General features: G+C 38.2%; 1 protein-coding gene across 1 annotated transcript; it reads right to left on the bottom strand.

Moving 5' to 3' along the window:
- Window positions 1-5169: 5169 nt before the first annotated feature.
- Window positions 5170-15036, bottom strand: LOC119282153 (phosphatidylinositol transfer protein 3-like). Its single transcript, XM_037562472.1, has 5 exons — window positions 14950-15036; window positions 6438-6614; window positions 6199-6300; window positions 5819-6064; window positions 5170-5397 (listed from the first exon to the last, which is right to left on the bottom strand). The coding sequence occupies exons 1-5, from the start codon at window positions 15034-15036 to the stop codon at window positions 5170-5172; spliced, it is 840 nt and encodes a 279-aa protein (XP_037418369.1).
- Between the last annotated feature and the right edge of the window lie 1505 nt (window positions 15037-16541).

Genomic DNA, 16541 nt, shown 5'->3' with positions numbered 1-16541 from the left:
TTTCTTTCAAATACTCGTTTTCTCTTTCAACTAAATTTAACCTCTCGACAATAGGGTCGGTTGGAATTTCCGGTTCACATACCTCCTAGATAAAAATATCTATGTCAACTTGATGGGCATAATTTGTCATAAACACGAAATGCAACAACTAGTTTTAAATGAGAATATACCACATCCGAATCATAACAAGGACGAGGGCCGACGGGGACGAATATCAAAACCATGGCACTATGTATAACAAACAACGTATGGATAAGATAATTATACGAGTAACTATATATCCAAATCACACAAACATCAATTTGGTAATGTAAAACATTCATGAACAAGAGCCTCACCACAAGGTGGTGCCGGCGACGGGACGGTGCGGGCGATCGACGGTGGTTACGACGGAGATTTAGAAGGCACTAAGTAAACCACACCTACATATGCAAACTAAGTGTTATTTTTGACCTCAAATTGCATATAAATCAAATACTAGCAAATATAATTCCTTCCAAATTAATCACTATACAAAGCATTGCAAGAGCTAATCTAGCAATGAAAGTTGTAAGGACAAAGTTGCTAACCTTTGTGATCATTTGAATGGATGGGGGCCTTCAAATCTTGACAAATTTTGGGCAAAATTTGTGAGGAGCTCGAGGAGAGAGGGGAAGAACATAGGAAGTGAGGGGAAAGGGGAAGAATAGAGTGGTTCGGGTAGACGAAGGGTTTATGTAGGTCGACCTTTAGTACCGGTTCGTGCCACGAACCGGTACTAAAGGTGCTAGAGGGGCCCAGACTGACAACACCCTGCCACCACTCTCTTTAGTATTGGTTCGTGGCACGAACCGGTACTAAAGGTTCGCCACGAACCGGTACTAATGAGAACGGCCAGCTAGCCGTTGGAACCGGCACTATTGGACACATTAGTGCCGGCTCAAAATCAAACCGGCACTAATGTGTCTCATATTAGGTCCTTTTTCTACTAGTGTATGGACAGTCATAAGGAGCTTCTTGGAAGCAAAGGGAAGCGAAGCGCAAGAATTGGAGACAGGATGATCTCCATTCTTCATAATGGAGAGTCAGGGTCTATATTGTTTTATGCTATTTTATCTTAAGTGTGTTTAGGTCCTACCTGATACTGATGATCATGTGCTAAGAACAATTATGTAGGGTTGGGTTCGATGACTATGAGTATGATGATCGTATGACTTGTTATTAATAACGAGTAGAAGTTGTATGATGATGCATGATTAGTAGGACTTGTTATTATATATGATGATGTATGATGCGAGCATGAAGATTTGTTATATATCAGCAGGTGAAATGAACATAGCAGTAGCGTTGGTAAACTAAGCCCGAAGATATAAGAGAAGACACTTCTCTCTATTAGCTAGCTAATAACAACCTAAATTAACCCCTAAAACCCCTAAACCAGCCACTTTCAAAACAAAAAAAAAACCTCAGCTACAACCAGCTTCTGACGCGTGGATGCCTTTTGGTCCCGGTTTATGTCACCAACCGGGACCAAAGGCCCCCCTGCCTGGACTGCCCGCAGTGGCCACGTGGAGGCCCATCTGTCCCGGTTCGTGTAAGAACCGGGACTAAAGGGGGGAGGCATTAGTAATGACCTATTAGTCCCGGTTCAAGAACCGGGACTTGAGGCCCTTACGAACCGGGACAAATGCCCTGTTTTCTACTACTGTTCAGTCGGTGAAAGTAATGGTCACGGCCCAGTCTTCGTATTGTTTGCCTAGATTTCGGTGCTGCACACGTGACAATTTGGTGATGTTAGAAGATCAGGAGAGATGGAAGCAAACGCGGCTCCGGAGATTTTAGCCTGAAAACCCTTGCTCTCGTCCAGGCTTGCGTGCCGCATGATCTAGAATAAGGATCTGTATTCTGTTTTCTTAATTTACTGCTAGCACTCTTTTACTGTCTTTGAACTGCTCCTCTAAGTGAGCTGATGTGAACCCGTGGTGCGTTTTGGGGTTTCATTCGGAGTAATCAAACCGGGGAGGGAGCCTCCCTGTTCATCTAAAAAACAATTTGGTGATGCGTATGTCGACGCTTTTGTTTTGAATTTGTAGTCCACTGCCCTTTCTTGTTCGCGTCTCCTCCTCTCCGTGCAATACAATGCCTCCATATATATCGAACCAACAGGTCGTCGATGTTCGGGCCATTGACGCCTTGCGTACGTCGTGCCTTCCTTTGGGATGTGGCTTTTGCCAAATGCCTGGTCACGTGGAAGCGAATTTGCCGACCGAAAACAAAAGGTGGACTCGACAAATGAAACAGGTTCGGTCCAATTTTCGACGCCTTTTTTTCCTTCAAAGGTTGCTTTTCATTGTAAACATGCAGTCCTCGATGTCGCATGTCTCATTTGGGTTCTTTCTAGAACGTATGTCTCTTGGTTGGCACCAAGTCGGTACTTTTTTTTTTGCAATGGAAATAGGGTGTTTTATTCCAAACTCACAGAATTACAATCCTTAGCAACAAGTTCAGAAATAAAAAAAGGGATTGGTTAAGTCGGTACTTGCTCGTTGTTGTGGCAACGGTGACATGTTCTTCAACGGCAAAGCTATCGATCATCCGGTAGACGGCCGGTCTCCTTCCTTTGTACTTCCTCTATAAACTAATATAAAAGTGTTTAGATCACTAAAGTAGTGATCTAAATGCTCTTAGTATTAGTTTATGGAGGTGGTACATGTAGCCCAGCCCCATGATTGGATCTAATTTAAGTCAAAAACAACATGTGTTCATTTCACTTCAAACGACCATGGAGCGACTGTCATAGCGAGATAAACCGACCAACACTGCCCTGTGCTCCATGCGCGTCGACGAACGGGTTATCGCGTCCCGTAATTCGTGCAAGATCGAGGACATGAGACGACTGAGGAGGACCCGGTTCCATCTCAACCATGACCTCCGACTATGGGAGTTCGACCATCGAGTCGAGCTCGACAACCCTCACCCTTTTAGAGCTACATGACTTTCCACAATCTCATCCATGATACACTTGCCAAAGCGCCGGTGACCAGCGAGTACGATCTCACTGTTGGGCTACGCTAGGTGCATCGGCTGCAATATAAATATTTCCTACGCGTAGAACAATCAGGAACATGCTATAGCAGATGGATCATAGATCGTTATCACTAGACGCACAATGCCGTGCAGCGGAAGTAGAGTCGTGGCAGCGCGTCACCGAAGTCATCTCCTCCTCGTCGATCTCACATGTAGCCGATCGGATTCCACGAATAGGTTCGCCAGAGCGGTGCAAGCGTACCGTCTCTAACAGTATCTGCATGTGCAGGAGGAACACCGTGCTGCGGGTCCTATGGCAGAGTCAGCGGCGAGTGGAGGTCTGGCTAGGTGCAACACATGCAAAGCCCTAACAACAAATGCCGAAGTGATCAATTGAAACTGTATGCTGCACCTCCACTATTTTTGGCATCTGTCACGGGCTCATCACATCGGCCTCGTATGGAACCTAAAGCCCACAAGCTTACTCGGGCACGATCCAAATCCAGCTCAAATCACATCCGACTAATCTCCTCGGATCCGATCTCATAGGTTCCCTTCCTTAAGCACGCGACCCCTCAGGTTCAAGTCAGCTTGATCACAGGTTAGATAACATCCAACCTACTCGATTGGTTGGTAGTGGCCTCTAGCAAAGCGTGCCGACTAAAGCAGACAATGAAGCCGGTTTGGCAAACCTACATCACATGATATGTGTAAGTGTGTTTAGCACTGCCATGTTGATTATCTAGATAGAATCACGAGCGCATGTACACGGTTGCAGGTGAAACCTTAAGCCTTACCCCTTTTTTATTAGTCTTTTGAATCACCTCTATGTTTGGTTCGGGAAACTGAAATGTTTTGTGATAATAAGGGCTTGCAAATATCTCCTTACTAAGCATCATCACTTCCTAGATTTGATAAATCCTAGGATCTATAGGAAGAATGCCATATGTACATCCAAAACCAGGTCGAAGGTAATCAAAAGCTCTCGTCACAAGGAACACGAACATGCAAACAAAACATAAATTGGACTCTCGATTCAAAAGATATAATGGGTTCAAATTTGAAAGTCAAATGAAGAAGCATGGGGGCGAGATGGGCGGAACATACAACCTCTAACAAAAGCATACGCACCTTCCGACTTACCTTCCGAATGCATGGAACCAACTCACCTTCCGAATTACAAGGTAGATGGGTGGTCCACACAACTACCCCAAAAAGTGTGAGCCATGGCCCTTACACGCTACAAATCTCCTCTCAACTAAAGCGTAGTCAAAGAAAATATTTGAAATAGATTCCTTCTCATCATGGAACAAGCATTGTTGACAATATTGCCTGCCTCTTCTAGCACATACATATCTTGTTAGAACACTAACTCTTAGAGCCAGATAAATGAAAGTTTTCACCATCAAAGTTATCTTTGTTTTCCAAGTACATCTATAGGGGACAACCTCATAATTGGGTACAACGAACTAACATAAACCTAACCAGAAGTAGATAAAAGCCATATGAGTTGGTTATCCTCTTCAATTAACGGCACCTGAGGACAGTCAGTCCTGAGCCTGTCCCATTGTTCCTTTCTCTCCCCAACTATAGCTCTTGTAAACCGTAAGTTATACAAACCTCTCCTAAAAACATAAATAACCATGATATTTTAGTCTAAGGAAATGGAATATAATCCAAGGTAGGAGGTAGCAAGGCCATTGTCAACTATCCCCGATCTTCCCAATACCTGGTTTGACCATCTCCATTTTTTTTCATACAACAGGTACAAAAAGAAGTTTCTTCAACTCCATCAACCCTTGCCAAAAATGTGAGTTACCAGGTTTGGAAACCAATTGTCCCAGAGTTCTGTTCGAAAGAAAGTACTTCTTACTAAGAATATCTTGCCAAAAACTCTTAGTATTAAAAATGTCAACTAGTAACGATTGTTGAGGAAGAAAGAAAAGGAGAACAAGTATATGTTGCTATATGGATGGAACCAGATGCCATCATATTCCAAAAATTTATGAAGACAAACTATTTGATTGGTGTGCTTATTTTGTATTCCGTGGCAACATGGGCACTCAACTAATATATATAGTAGCCTAGTAACTCGCAGGCAGACGATTAGCATGTATGGCTCACAAGCAACTTGTATTTAATCATGGTCGTTGCTCATGGAGATCATTTGCCATTTGTGTCTTTTGATGTTACTCTCATATTGTCGGCTCTTATCATTCTCTCAGCATACTTGTTGATGTCAAAGATTGCACTGGTGCTTCTTCCTCCGAACGACAACTCCAGCGTGTCTAAGTCAAAGATGTCAGCAATTATCTTCAGGCTCTCTGGTTTGTTAGCATAAACAAACTTCACTTTCTCTTTCATGTTTGGCTGGACAAAGTTCTTTGCTATCTGCAAATCAAGTAAAGGCAAAGTTGTTAAATCAAATTGGAATATTCACTGATGAAACAGGAAACGCACTTTCACAAGATTGCAAACACCGACAGGGATGGATTTTCCGTTTCCATTGCGCGTGGACGCTCATGTGGGGTTTTACCGCTACTTCTTTAGAGAATACCAACATGTAAGTTGGCAGCGACTACATGTGCTTGGTGCGGACGAAAACTAGGATTAGCTATCAGAAAATAGTGTTGAAATTCCTAATTAGGTACCTTATATATATGAGGCAAGACTGAAAGACCTACAGCAAGGTTATATATCCACCCTTCTAAGTCGGGCAACCCATGACTCACGAACGTCAATATGTGCATGATTAGAAGAAAAAAAAGTTGGATGTGGGCATAAAACATCACAATTTAGAATCTTTGTATACCTTCCAAAAAGATTCAAAAATCCTCGGAGGGTCAAAAGGAATCGCCACGGCTATCACCCCTGGATAGTAGTTTTGAATTATGTGCATGGTCTCACGGGTTGTCGACAATGGGGTACTCGATATCGACCAGCCTCGGAAGTCAATCAACCAAACAACATAGTCGTCTTGTTCATCTGCTGAATTGGTAGCGAAATACTCGAGGAGATATACCAGGTGCTTTATCTGCTCCTTGACTGAAACTTTAGACTGTTGTACAAGTTAATGAACCTTAATTAGTAGGGAAAAAAGTTAGATACTCTTTCTTCTTCGTTGGTGTTCAACTCTTTGTTACCAATATCCTCTAATGGATTGATTAGTGTAGCAGGCCATAAGTAAAGTACCTTCATTGGTAGGTTTACTACGAGGACACTTCTTCCATTCTTGTCAAGGTAGTCGGCTACATGTGTTCTCCTGGCCTCGTTCTCCATTTCAGCAAGGTCTTCCTGCCATTTGCTCGCAGAGAAGAGTTTCTTACACAATCCATTGAAGCAGAGTAATACGGCACACAATTATGAGCAGACATTTAAAGATAGAGCAACCTATAAGGCTAATTAATAGAGTATACAGTTAAATTACTGACCCAAGAAATTGCATCCGGCCTGTACTCACGCCTCCACTTGACGGTTTCCTTGAGACCCTTGGTTGCTTGTTCCGTGCTCCAATTCCTCGCTCGGAGGAAACGGCGGATGGTGGCGTCTGACAGGAAACTCGGCATCTCCTCGGTCAGACTGCCAAGGAGACCCCGCACCTCATTTATCTAACATACGTGCAAATCGAAGTTACTAGTTAATCTCTTATGGAAAAAATAATTAGTTTTTAATTTGCACAGCCCCATTGCAGTACAAATTTCGCCTTTCTATGAGAACGTGGAGTACTAACATTGATCATGCGCCATGTACGACTATACGTATAGTGCGTATGAAGTGGGCAAAATAACATCGATTTTGATACATAACACCGGTTGATGTTAGAACGTTTATATATTTCTACATACCGTCAGAAAATCATATCCAAATTTAATGGGTGTATCGACATCCATGTTTGACCGAAGCTTTTGATGTTTTCATCCATGTTATTTAGAACTAATTGAACACAATATTGCTAGTACGTGTTTTGGTAACGAATTCGACCTCACTTGAAGATTAACATGGATTTGCAGTGTCCATTATATGTTCCATAAACATAGTACATATCATAATTGTACTACTATACGGCTATACCATCGGATGTTCGGCGCCGACCTTGATGCCATCCTTCGTGCCTTCTCGGCAACTAGAGCTCATTTTATATTGCACTACATCGGTGTCCCGATGTCAGTGCATCGTCTGAGAACCATTGACTTCCAACATTTATGCAACAAGATGGTCGAAAAGCTTGTGGGTTGGGATTGGGAACGGCTTATCAAATCAGCTGGTAGAAATGCTTTGACCAAAGTGGTCATTTCCTCTCAGGCTATTCGTCATCTCACTCCCCTGGTTGTGCGTAAAGGGACCATGAAGGCAATCGTTAGCTAGAGTGCTTTCATTTGGGCCGGTGCTGACAAGGTGTCTAGACTCTAGAGGGAAGTATAAGGTGAGGTGGGACCTTGACCTTGAAATTTTTGCTTGAGCACCTCGCTTATGTTGACCATGGTTTGAACGAAAAGGTTTGGGCCGTGCGCGGGTTTGGGTCGTCCTTGGGATAATGTGGATATGAACCACTTACCGTTGCAATGGTGAACTTTGGCTCTCGTTGTGCCTGGGGGGTGGGGGGTGAGGAAGCTGAAGGATATTTCATCATCCATTTTCGCGATCTTCAAGTGCAAGACGAGTTGTCTGTTTGAAGTACCTTGTGGTTGATCAATGGATGAGGAACATCAATTCCAATTTGGACTTCAAGTACATCACATCACTAATTTCTATTGTCTTTGACCAGGTCTCGAAGATGTACACCTCAATGAAGACATCCTAGATGACATAACCTCACCGCTTCGGTAATTTATTCGGCCAAGTCGGCTTATTCCGCACAGCTTCTGCCTCCACTTTGAAATCGCTGGTGTGGAAAAATGTGCCGCCCTAGAAAAAGTTTTCGCTTGGCTCATACTGCAAGACCAGGTTTGGCTGGCCAACATATTGCAGCGGAGAGGGTAGCCAAACCGTGGCTTGTACTCCCTTTGTTCGGAATTACTTGTCGCAGAAATGGATGTATCTACTTGTCTCGGAAATGGATGTATCTAGAACTAAAATACATCTAGTTACATCCATTTCTGCGACAAGTAATTCCGAATGGAGGGAGTACTAGCTATGTAGAAGGGAACCAGAGATGGCCACACATCTTTTGCTCTAGTGTAGATTTTCTAGCCATATTATGGACGAGATTTAAAGCTTGTCTTGTACGTTCACACTGAAACGTGATCTTATTCAATTCAGTTATGGAGTGGTGGCATTCGATGGTCAACATCAGTGGGCACAAACGAAAGGGGATTGCACCCCTTGTTATGCTTGTGTCCTGGGATATTCGGAATGTGTGGAATACAGAGTTTCTAGAAATATTTCTACCATACCATGCATCATCATGTGCAAGATTAAAGTCAAAGCAAACATATGGGTTTTGGTGGGCACGATGTACTTGAGTTCAATCATGCCGCGAGAGTAGGGCTCTTTGTAAATTTTGGTTACATTTTGGTGTCTTAAATTCTTTTTAACTAACCAGATGGCCCTCGCAAATGCGAAGGCATCATCTTAAATGTGTCAAAAGTGTATGAAAATTAAACAATAATGTGATAATATTAATATTACAGGATTAGAAATAATATGTTTCTATTGTCACCAAAAATATTATGATAAATAACATATCACATTTTTTGAGCATGATAACATATCACATTTGGTTGAACTATATTTGATCAGCTTTAATATGTGGATACATAATTATAATGTTCCATTTCTAAAAATAACACCATAATTATAGCCATATCTGTTGTATGTATGTGACATTCGATTAGTACTTATAACTAAAGTTTAGAGTACACGCTTGAGGCATTCTTATCAGATATGTTAAATCTGGTTTATGAAGGAAAATTTTGATTGTCGGTTTTTCATAATAATAATAAGGACAAAAAAGTGATTCCGAAGATCTATCATTTTGCTGGTCTATGAACTAAGAATTATCGTTTTATGTGGGATTTCTGGCTTAATTGTTCTTTGGTAGACCACGTGCTTTTACTATAGAATAAATATGGTATGTCATGAAAATATATGAGCCGTATTTTTTTTGATACGTGCACACTACTATATGAATATTTTGTTGGTGCTTGTAAAACCATTTGGGAAAATGGAATAAACTGCCAATACAAATATTAGCATTATAATATGCAATGCCTTTATTGTTTCATGTCTATACCAACGTAAATTTTACCATCTCTTGACACAACCGAGCTATTTTTTGATATGGCCACTGATATCCCATGGTACTAATAAAAGGATGATGCCATATAGACACCGGGTGGTTTTTCTTTTTTGTTGAGTTTTGACAATATTTTAATTTTATAAGATATTAATATATTACTTGTTTACAAAAAATGATGGTCAATTTATTGTAATCTCTTTAGGCACACTTGGGAAGATGAACTGGATAGGTGAATGATTTTCTTAATCCGTCCAAACTAGGCTTCATATAGCAGAAGAGAGTCTACCATATTTGATAGGTTGATGTTTTACTATTGTAGATTCGTAGTATACCTCTCTTTCTTTTGTCATGTCGTATATTTGTATACAATAAATAGGTCCAAAAATTGGTAGCCTATTGTAATATCAACATGACAATTTGTAGTTATTTTCTCTAAGAATAAGAATGGGTATTTTCCGTATATTTTCTTGGAACAACTGGATAGCCGCCTATATGTGTCTCACATTGTTTGCCTCTACTTCACTACTTATTCAGAAAAAAAACATGGAATCGGGTAAATATATTATATTTATTTCAGAATAAATTCATTAATAATCAATGTGCTAAAATGTTGACCATATGAACAAAACACCTAATCTTAGAAAAATAATAATTCTTCATGATTTTTAATCAATATTGGAGTTTGTAATTTTTTTCCTTTAATTAAGTTAGTTTGAAATTTTTAAAAGAATTCTACAATGGAAATAACACATGTAAACATGAGTACGGTGTTTAAAATAAATTGTTTTATAAACAAATTGTGTCTATTTCGGTATTTCTAATCTACTTAAAATATGATTATTTTCAGGATGTTTCACTACAATAGATTCATAGTATATCTTCTTTTTCTGCCGCACTATGTCTTTGCATCCAATAATTCCTAGCTAGACTATGCTAGATCAACGTGACAATTTGTAGCTATTTGATCTAAGGATAAGAATGGGTGTTCTTCATATAATAGTTTGGAACTGCTGGATAATTGCCCATATATGCCTCGCATGGATTGCCTCTATTTCACTGTTTATTTGGCAAGAACATAGAATCAGAAAAAATCCATCATATGTGTTTCAGGATAAATACATGAATAATCTTTGTGCTGAGATGTTGACCATATAGACCAAACTCTAATATAATAAAAGAATAAGTTCATGATTTTTTATATAGTGAGTTTCTAAGAGCTTTATTTAGTTCATTAGTATGAACAATTCAAAGAATTCTCGGTCACAGTAACACTGGCGAATTTGAGTCCAATCTCTGAATAAATAATTTTTTAAACCTTTTTATCTCTATTTTAAATATTTCTATTATGCTTAATAATATGATTATTTTTGTTATATCTGTATGCTTATTCATCCATGCATATATCTCTTCTTTTCGTCGTACTATATCTTTGTATCCAATAAATAGATCCATAATTTGTTAACTATTTAATATCAACGTGATCATATGTAGCTATTTTATCTAAGAATAAGAATGGGTGTTCTTCATCGAACATAGAATTGGGTAAATATATTGCATGTGTATCAGAATAATCCAAGAGTAATCAATGTTGAGATGTTGAGCATATGGAAGAAACATCTAACCTCAGGAACAAATATGGATTATTAATATTGGAGTTTGTAAAAGCTTTGTTAATTACATTAGCGTGGAAAATTCAAAATAATTCTCCGATGAAAATAAAACATGTAAACTTGAGTACAACATTTAAATAAACTGTTTTATGAAACATTTGTTTCTATTTTAGTACTTCTAATCTACTTAAAATGCTGTTATTTTTATGATGTTTAACTACAATAGATTCGTAGTGTATCTTATTTTTCTGTCGTACTATGCCTTTTGTATCCAATAATTCCTAGACTATGTTAGATCAAAGTGACAATTTGTAGCTATTTGTTCTAAGGATAACAATGGGTGTTCTTCATATATTATTTTGGAATAGCTGGATAGCCACCTATATATGCCTCGCGTGGATTGCTTCTATTTCACTGCTTAATTGGCCAGAACATAGAATCAGGTATATCTATTATATGTGTTTCACAATAAATGCATAAATAATCGGTGTGCTGAGATGTTGACCATATAGACCAAAACCCTAATCTAAGAAAAAATGAATTTTCATGATTTTTTTACTTCATAGTGATTCTGTAAAAGCTTTACTTTAGTGCACTATATATATGAACAATTCAAAAGAATTCTCGGATGAAAATATTACATGCGAAATAGACTGCAACTTTTAAATAAATAATTTTATAAAAAAATGGTAGACTATTGTAATATCAACGTGACAATTTGTAGTTATGTTCTCTAAGAATAAGAATGGGTATTATCCGTATAATTTTCTTGCAACAACTGGATAGCTGCCTATATGTGTCTCACATTGTTTGCCTCTATTTCGCTACTTATTTGACAAAAACATCAAAGCAGGTAAATATATTATACTTATTTCAGAATAAATTAATATGGCCAATGTGCTAAGATGTTGACCATACGAACGAAACACCTAATCTTAGGAAAATAATAATTCTTCATGATTTTTTAATCAATATTGGAGTTTGTAATTTTTTTACTTTAATTAAGTTAGCGTGAAAATTTCAAAAGAATTCTACGATGAAAATTACACATGTAAACATGAGTACAATGTTTAAATAAAAAAATATGAACAAATTGTGTCCATTTCAGTATTTCTAATCTACTTAAAATATGATTATTTTCAGGGTAATTCACTACAATAGATTCATAGTATATCTTCTTTTTCTGCCGCACTACGTCTTTGCATCCAATAATTCCTAGACTATGTTAGATCAACATGACAATTTGTAGCTATTTGATCTAAGGATAAGAATGGTTGTTCTTCATATAATAGTTTGGAACAGCTGGATATTTGCCCATATATATGCCTCACATGGATTGCCTATTTCACTGTTTATTTGGCAAGAACATAGAATCGAAAAAAGTCTATTATATGTGTTTCGGGATAAATACATGAATAATCTTTGTGCTAGGATGTTGACCATATAAACCAAACCCCTAACCTAATAAAAGAATAATGTACATGATTTTTATTAATAGTGAGTTTGTAAGAGCTTTATTTTAGTTCGTTAGTACGAACAATTGAAAGAATTCTCGGTCACAATAACACTAGCGAATTTGAGTCCAATCTATGAATAAATAATATTCTAAACCTATTATCTCTATTTTAAATATCCAATTATGCTTAATAATATGCTTATTTTTATTATATTTGTATGCTTATTCATGCACGCATATATCTCTTCTTTTTGTCGTACTATATCTTTGTACCCAATAAATAGATCCATAATTAGTTAACTATTCAATATCAACGTGATCATTTGAAGCTATTTTCTCTAAGAATAAGAATGGTTGTTCGTCATCGAACATAGAATCGGGTAAATATATTGTATGTGTTTCAGAATAAATCCATGAGTAATCAATGTTGAGATGTTGAGCATACGGAAGAAATGTCTAATCTTAGGAAAAACATATTCTTTATTAACATTCGAGTTTGTAAAAGTTTTGTTAATTACATTACTTTTGAAAATTCAAATTAATTCTCCGATGAAAATAAAACATGTTGAGTACAATTTTAAATAAACTGTTCTGTAAAACATTTGTTTCCATTTTAGTACTTCGAATCTACTTAAAATATTGTTATTTTTATGATGTTTAACTACAGTAGATTCATAGTGTATCTTATTTGTATCCAATAATTCATAGACTATGTTAGATCAACGTGACAATTTGTAGCTATTTGATCTAAGGACAAGAATGGGTGTCCTTCATGTATTATTTTGGTATAGCTGGATAGTCGCCTATATATGCCTCGCGTGAATTGCCTCTATTTCACTGCTTAATTGGCCAGAACATAGAATCAGGTATATCTATTATATGTGTTCCATTGTAAATGCATAAATAATTGGTGTGCTGAGATGTTGACCATATAGACCAAACCCCTAATCTAAGAAAGAAATGAATGTTCTTGATTTTTTTACTTCATAGTGATTCTGTAAAAGCTTTACTTTAGTGCATTATATGAACAATTCAAAAGAACTCTTGGATGAAAATATTACATGCAAAATAGACTGCAGCCTTTAAATAAATAATTTTATAAACTTTTTGTATGTGTCTAATGATTCCTATTCTACTTATTAATATGATTTTTTTGTTATATTTGTATGCTCATTCATGCACACTGATAAGCATAGCAATTTATAATCTATAGTGTTCTATTTTTTTACTTGTGCACCACCCAATTATAGTTGTTTTGGGACATAGGCTCCAACACGTACGTTTCTTTGAGGGACCAACACATACTACATCAAAATATTTGGGGCCTCATACTTTTTTCAAGATTGCATTAGACCATTGATAAAATTAATGATATATAAAATTACGATATAAAGGTTGTATCATTAGAAACTCCTGTCACGCTTATTTAACAGTATACTTTTTGTTTGTTCCAACCCATGGCCAAAGGTAATCTAAAAAATGTATTGTTACTTGTATATGTAGATGAAGGAAGCACCTTTTATACCATGGGGCTTTAGCGTGACGACTTCCCGACTGTCTACTACACCAAGTTTTGCCCGACTCCGGCGAGGTAGGGGCGATGACGGTGGCGCTCCTTCGGCTTACTTCAGTGCTTGTAGTCGTTGCTAGATGGTCTATAGATCTGGATGCAATTTTTACTATTTACTATGTTCGTTGTACTGCCATGATTGAAGATGAGTAGATTGGAAGTTTTCTCGCACAAAGAAATAGAAGGAAGAACCTTTTATTTAATGACTATAAAACAACTATTCTTCTCATCTCCATATGGAACACGGGCTCTTACTACAACGGATGGAATTGTTCGCATTATTAAATCCTAACGATAAACTACAGAACTTTCAGAAATAATTGGGATGATGTGGCTACACGTGATGTCTCAAAAAAAAACCCCTTATATTATGCTTTTAGTACCATGCAAAAAAATATATTATGCTTTTAGTGTATAGTATACAATAGATAGATAGATAGATAGATAGATAGATAGAGGCACGGCGAGTGCCAGAAAGATATACTTAACTGTTAAGCGTGAAAAGGAAATTTTGCAAATCCTTTCCATGTGGATGGAGGAATTGTTGGTATTATTAAATCCTAACAATAAATTGGAGATCTAACTTTGGAGAATAATTGGGATGACGTGGATTCATGTGGCGTCTGAGAAAAACTCGTATTATATTTTTCTTTTTGGACTTCATATTGTGCTTTTAGTATATACTATGGAATGGTAGATCGATAGGTAAGGTAGATTAATGAGACGAGGCAAAACGTTTGCCTCAATTTCGAGGAGAAAAGGCACGACGAATGGCAGAAAAAGAAATTTTGTAGAATCTTCTGATGTTGGCTTATACTCCCCCTGTTCGGAATTACTTGTCACAAAAATGGATAAAAATGAATGTATCTATAACTAAAATACATCTAGATACATTCATTTTTTGAACGAGTAATTCCGAACGGAGGAAGTAGAACCTTATTCCCGTTTCGTGATTCAACTGAAAACAGTCAACGGAAACACATACATATATGCAACCATGGCCGACAGGAATTCATGCAAAGACAAACTCGAAAAAGAAACGCCGTGTGATGCCGTGAATTGATGTTACCTTTTCCTGCTGTTGTTCCAAAGACAAAGATGGCGCCTTCTGCTGTGTTGCTTCGCTCCTGGCCTTCTTCATCAGCTGGTAGCTCATTGCTTCAGAGTGCTAGCTAGCTCGTTGCCTAGAACCACACTGCAACTTTGGCCTGGGATCCCGGGGGTTCGCATTGAGCGACGGGCATTATATATATCGTTGGAGGAGATCGAATCGAACATGATAGGAGTGGGTAGTGAGAGTGTGGTTGCAGCTGCCATGATGGCATCATGGACAGCCGAGACAGACACATGTTCACGCCCACGTCTCTTCATACAGGAGCATTCAAAGCTTCGTCTTTCCCTTCCACGGGTAGGGGTAGTTGGGTGGTGAGCATTTGTTTAACTGGAAAGCACCGTGAGCTAGCAGTCTTCTGATCTAACTGTACTAGTACATGGCACGTGCCATGCACGTCTAGATTTAACGTTTTTTTTTTGCAGGCGAGATTTAACGATTATTCTAAAATGTTGTGTGTTGGGAGTGACTTAAGGCATTTCTGTTTAGTACATTATCAGTATTTATTGAAAAGATCAAGTAAATTCCGTAAACATGCATCATATGACTGATTAGTTCAATCAATAACTAAGAGTTCACGCTAAAAATATTGGGTGAAAACAAAGGAAAAGCTAGGTCATAATATTTTATTTTGGCGAAACATGGTCTGGAGATTAACAGTCACCACAGGTTGCTCGCTATCGGGAACATCATTTTCACGAAAAGAATATTCTGCGTTAATGAGACACACATATGTCAAACCTAAAGTTTGAACTCTAGTGACCTAGGTACAAACAACCCTCCTAACCATTCAATCATAGATTGATTCTCAGGTCATAATATTTGTGGAACATGCTTATAAGAGAAATTAACATTGTTGTAAACAGCGGCGGGGCTACAAACTAAGAGCAGGGCGGGCCAATCTGAAGAATACCACCCAAAAAATTCAGAAATAGCCAGTCAGGCTCATACTTTACATTGTTTTCGTTCTAACCTGGACGGGCCATGGCACTGTTTTGCCCCTACATAGCTCCGCCACTGGCTGTAATTAAAGCAATTGAGTGTTACCCGCAAGAAAAGAAGAATGTTAGCTGCGGGAGGGGTGCAGTGCTGCATGCCGTTTTCTTTTCTCACACCACGTTGCTAGTACGTGGCGTTAGTGGTACTGTTTTTTTAAATGAGTAATGCTATTTTAAGGCATCACTCTCTCACGGCCACGGGAGCCTGCCAGAGATTTCTAGTAGCAGTGGAAGAGGAAGAATCATGAGCACTGCAACACTCTATGATGGTAGCAATCTGACAGCACAACGGTGCCCCCCACCCCGATTCCCTGCATCGTGGGCCGTCTGATTATCTTGTTCAACGGTCTGCATTTGGCCACACAGTCATCTATCTAAAGCAATTGAATTTAAGTCATCCGATTACAAAGATCCAGCGATCTGTATTACTTTACACTTGTTTGTATACTATAGACGAGTATAGATTATGTGCATGCAGGATATAATACGTACAGAATTTTATGACGAACAGTTATTTATTAGGGTCAGTGTATTCTCCTGATTGATGGTTGG

This window comes from Triticum dicoccoides, chromosome 3B, assembly GCF_002162155.2.
Source record: "Triticum dicoccoides isolate Atlit2015 ecotype Zavitan chromosome 3B, WEW_v2.0, whole genome shotgun sequence".
Taxonomy (NCBI): domain Eukaryota; kingdom Viridiplantae; phylum Streptophyta; class Magnoliopsida; order Poales; family Poaceae; genus Triticum; species Triticum dicoccoides.
This window is presented reverse-complemented; position numbering and strand designations above follow the sequence as displayed.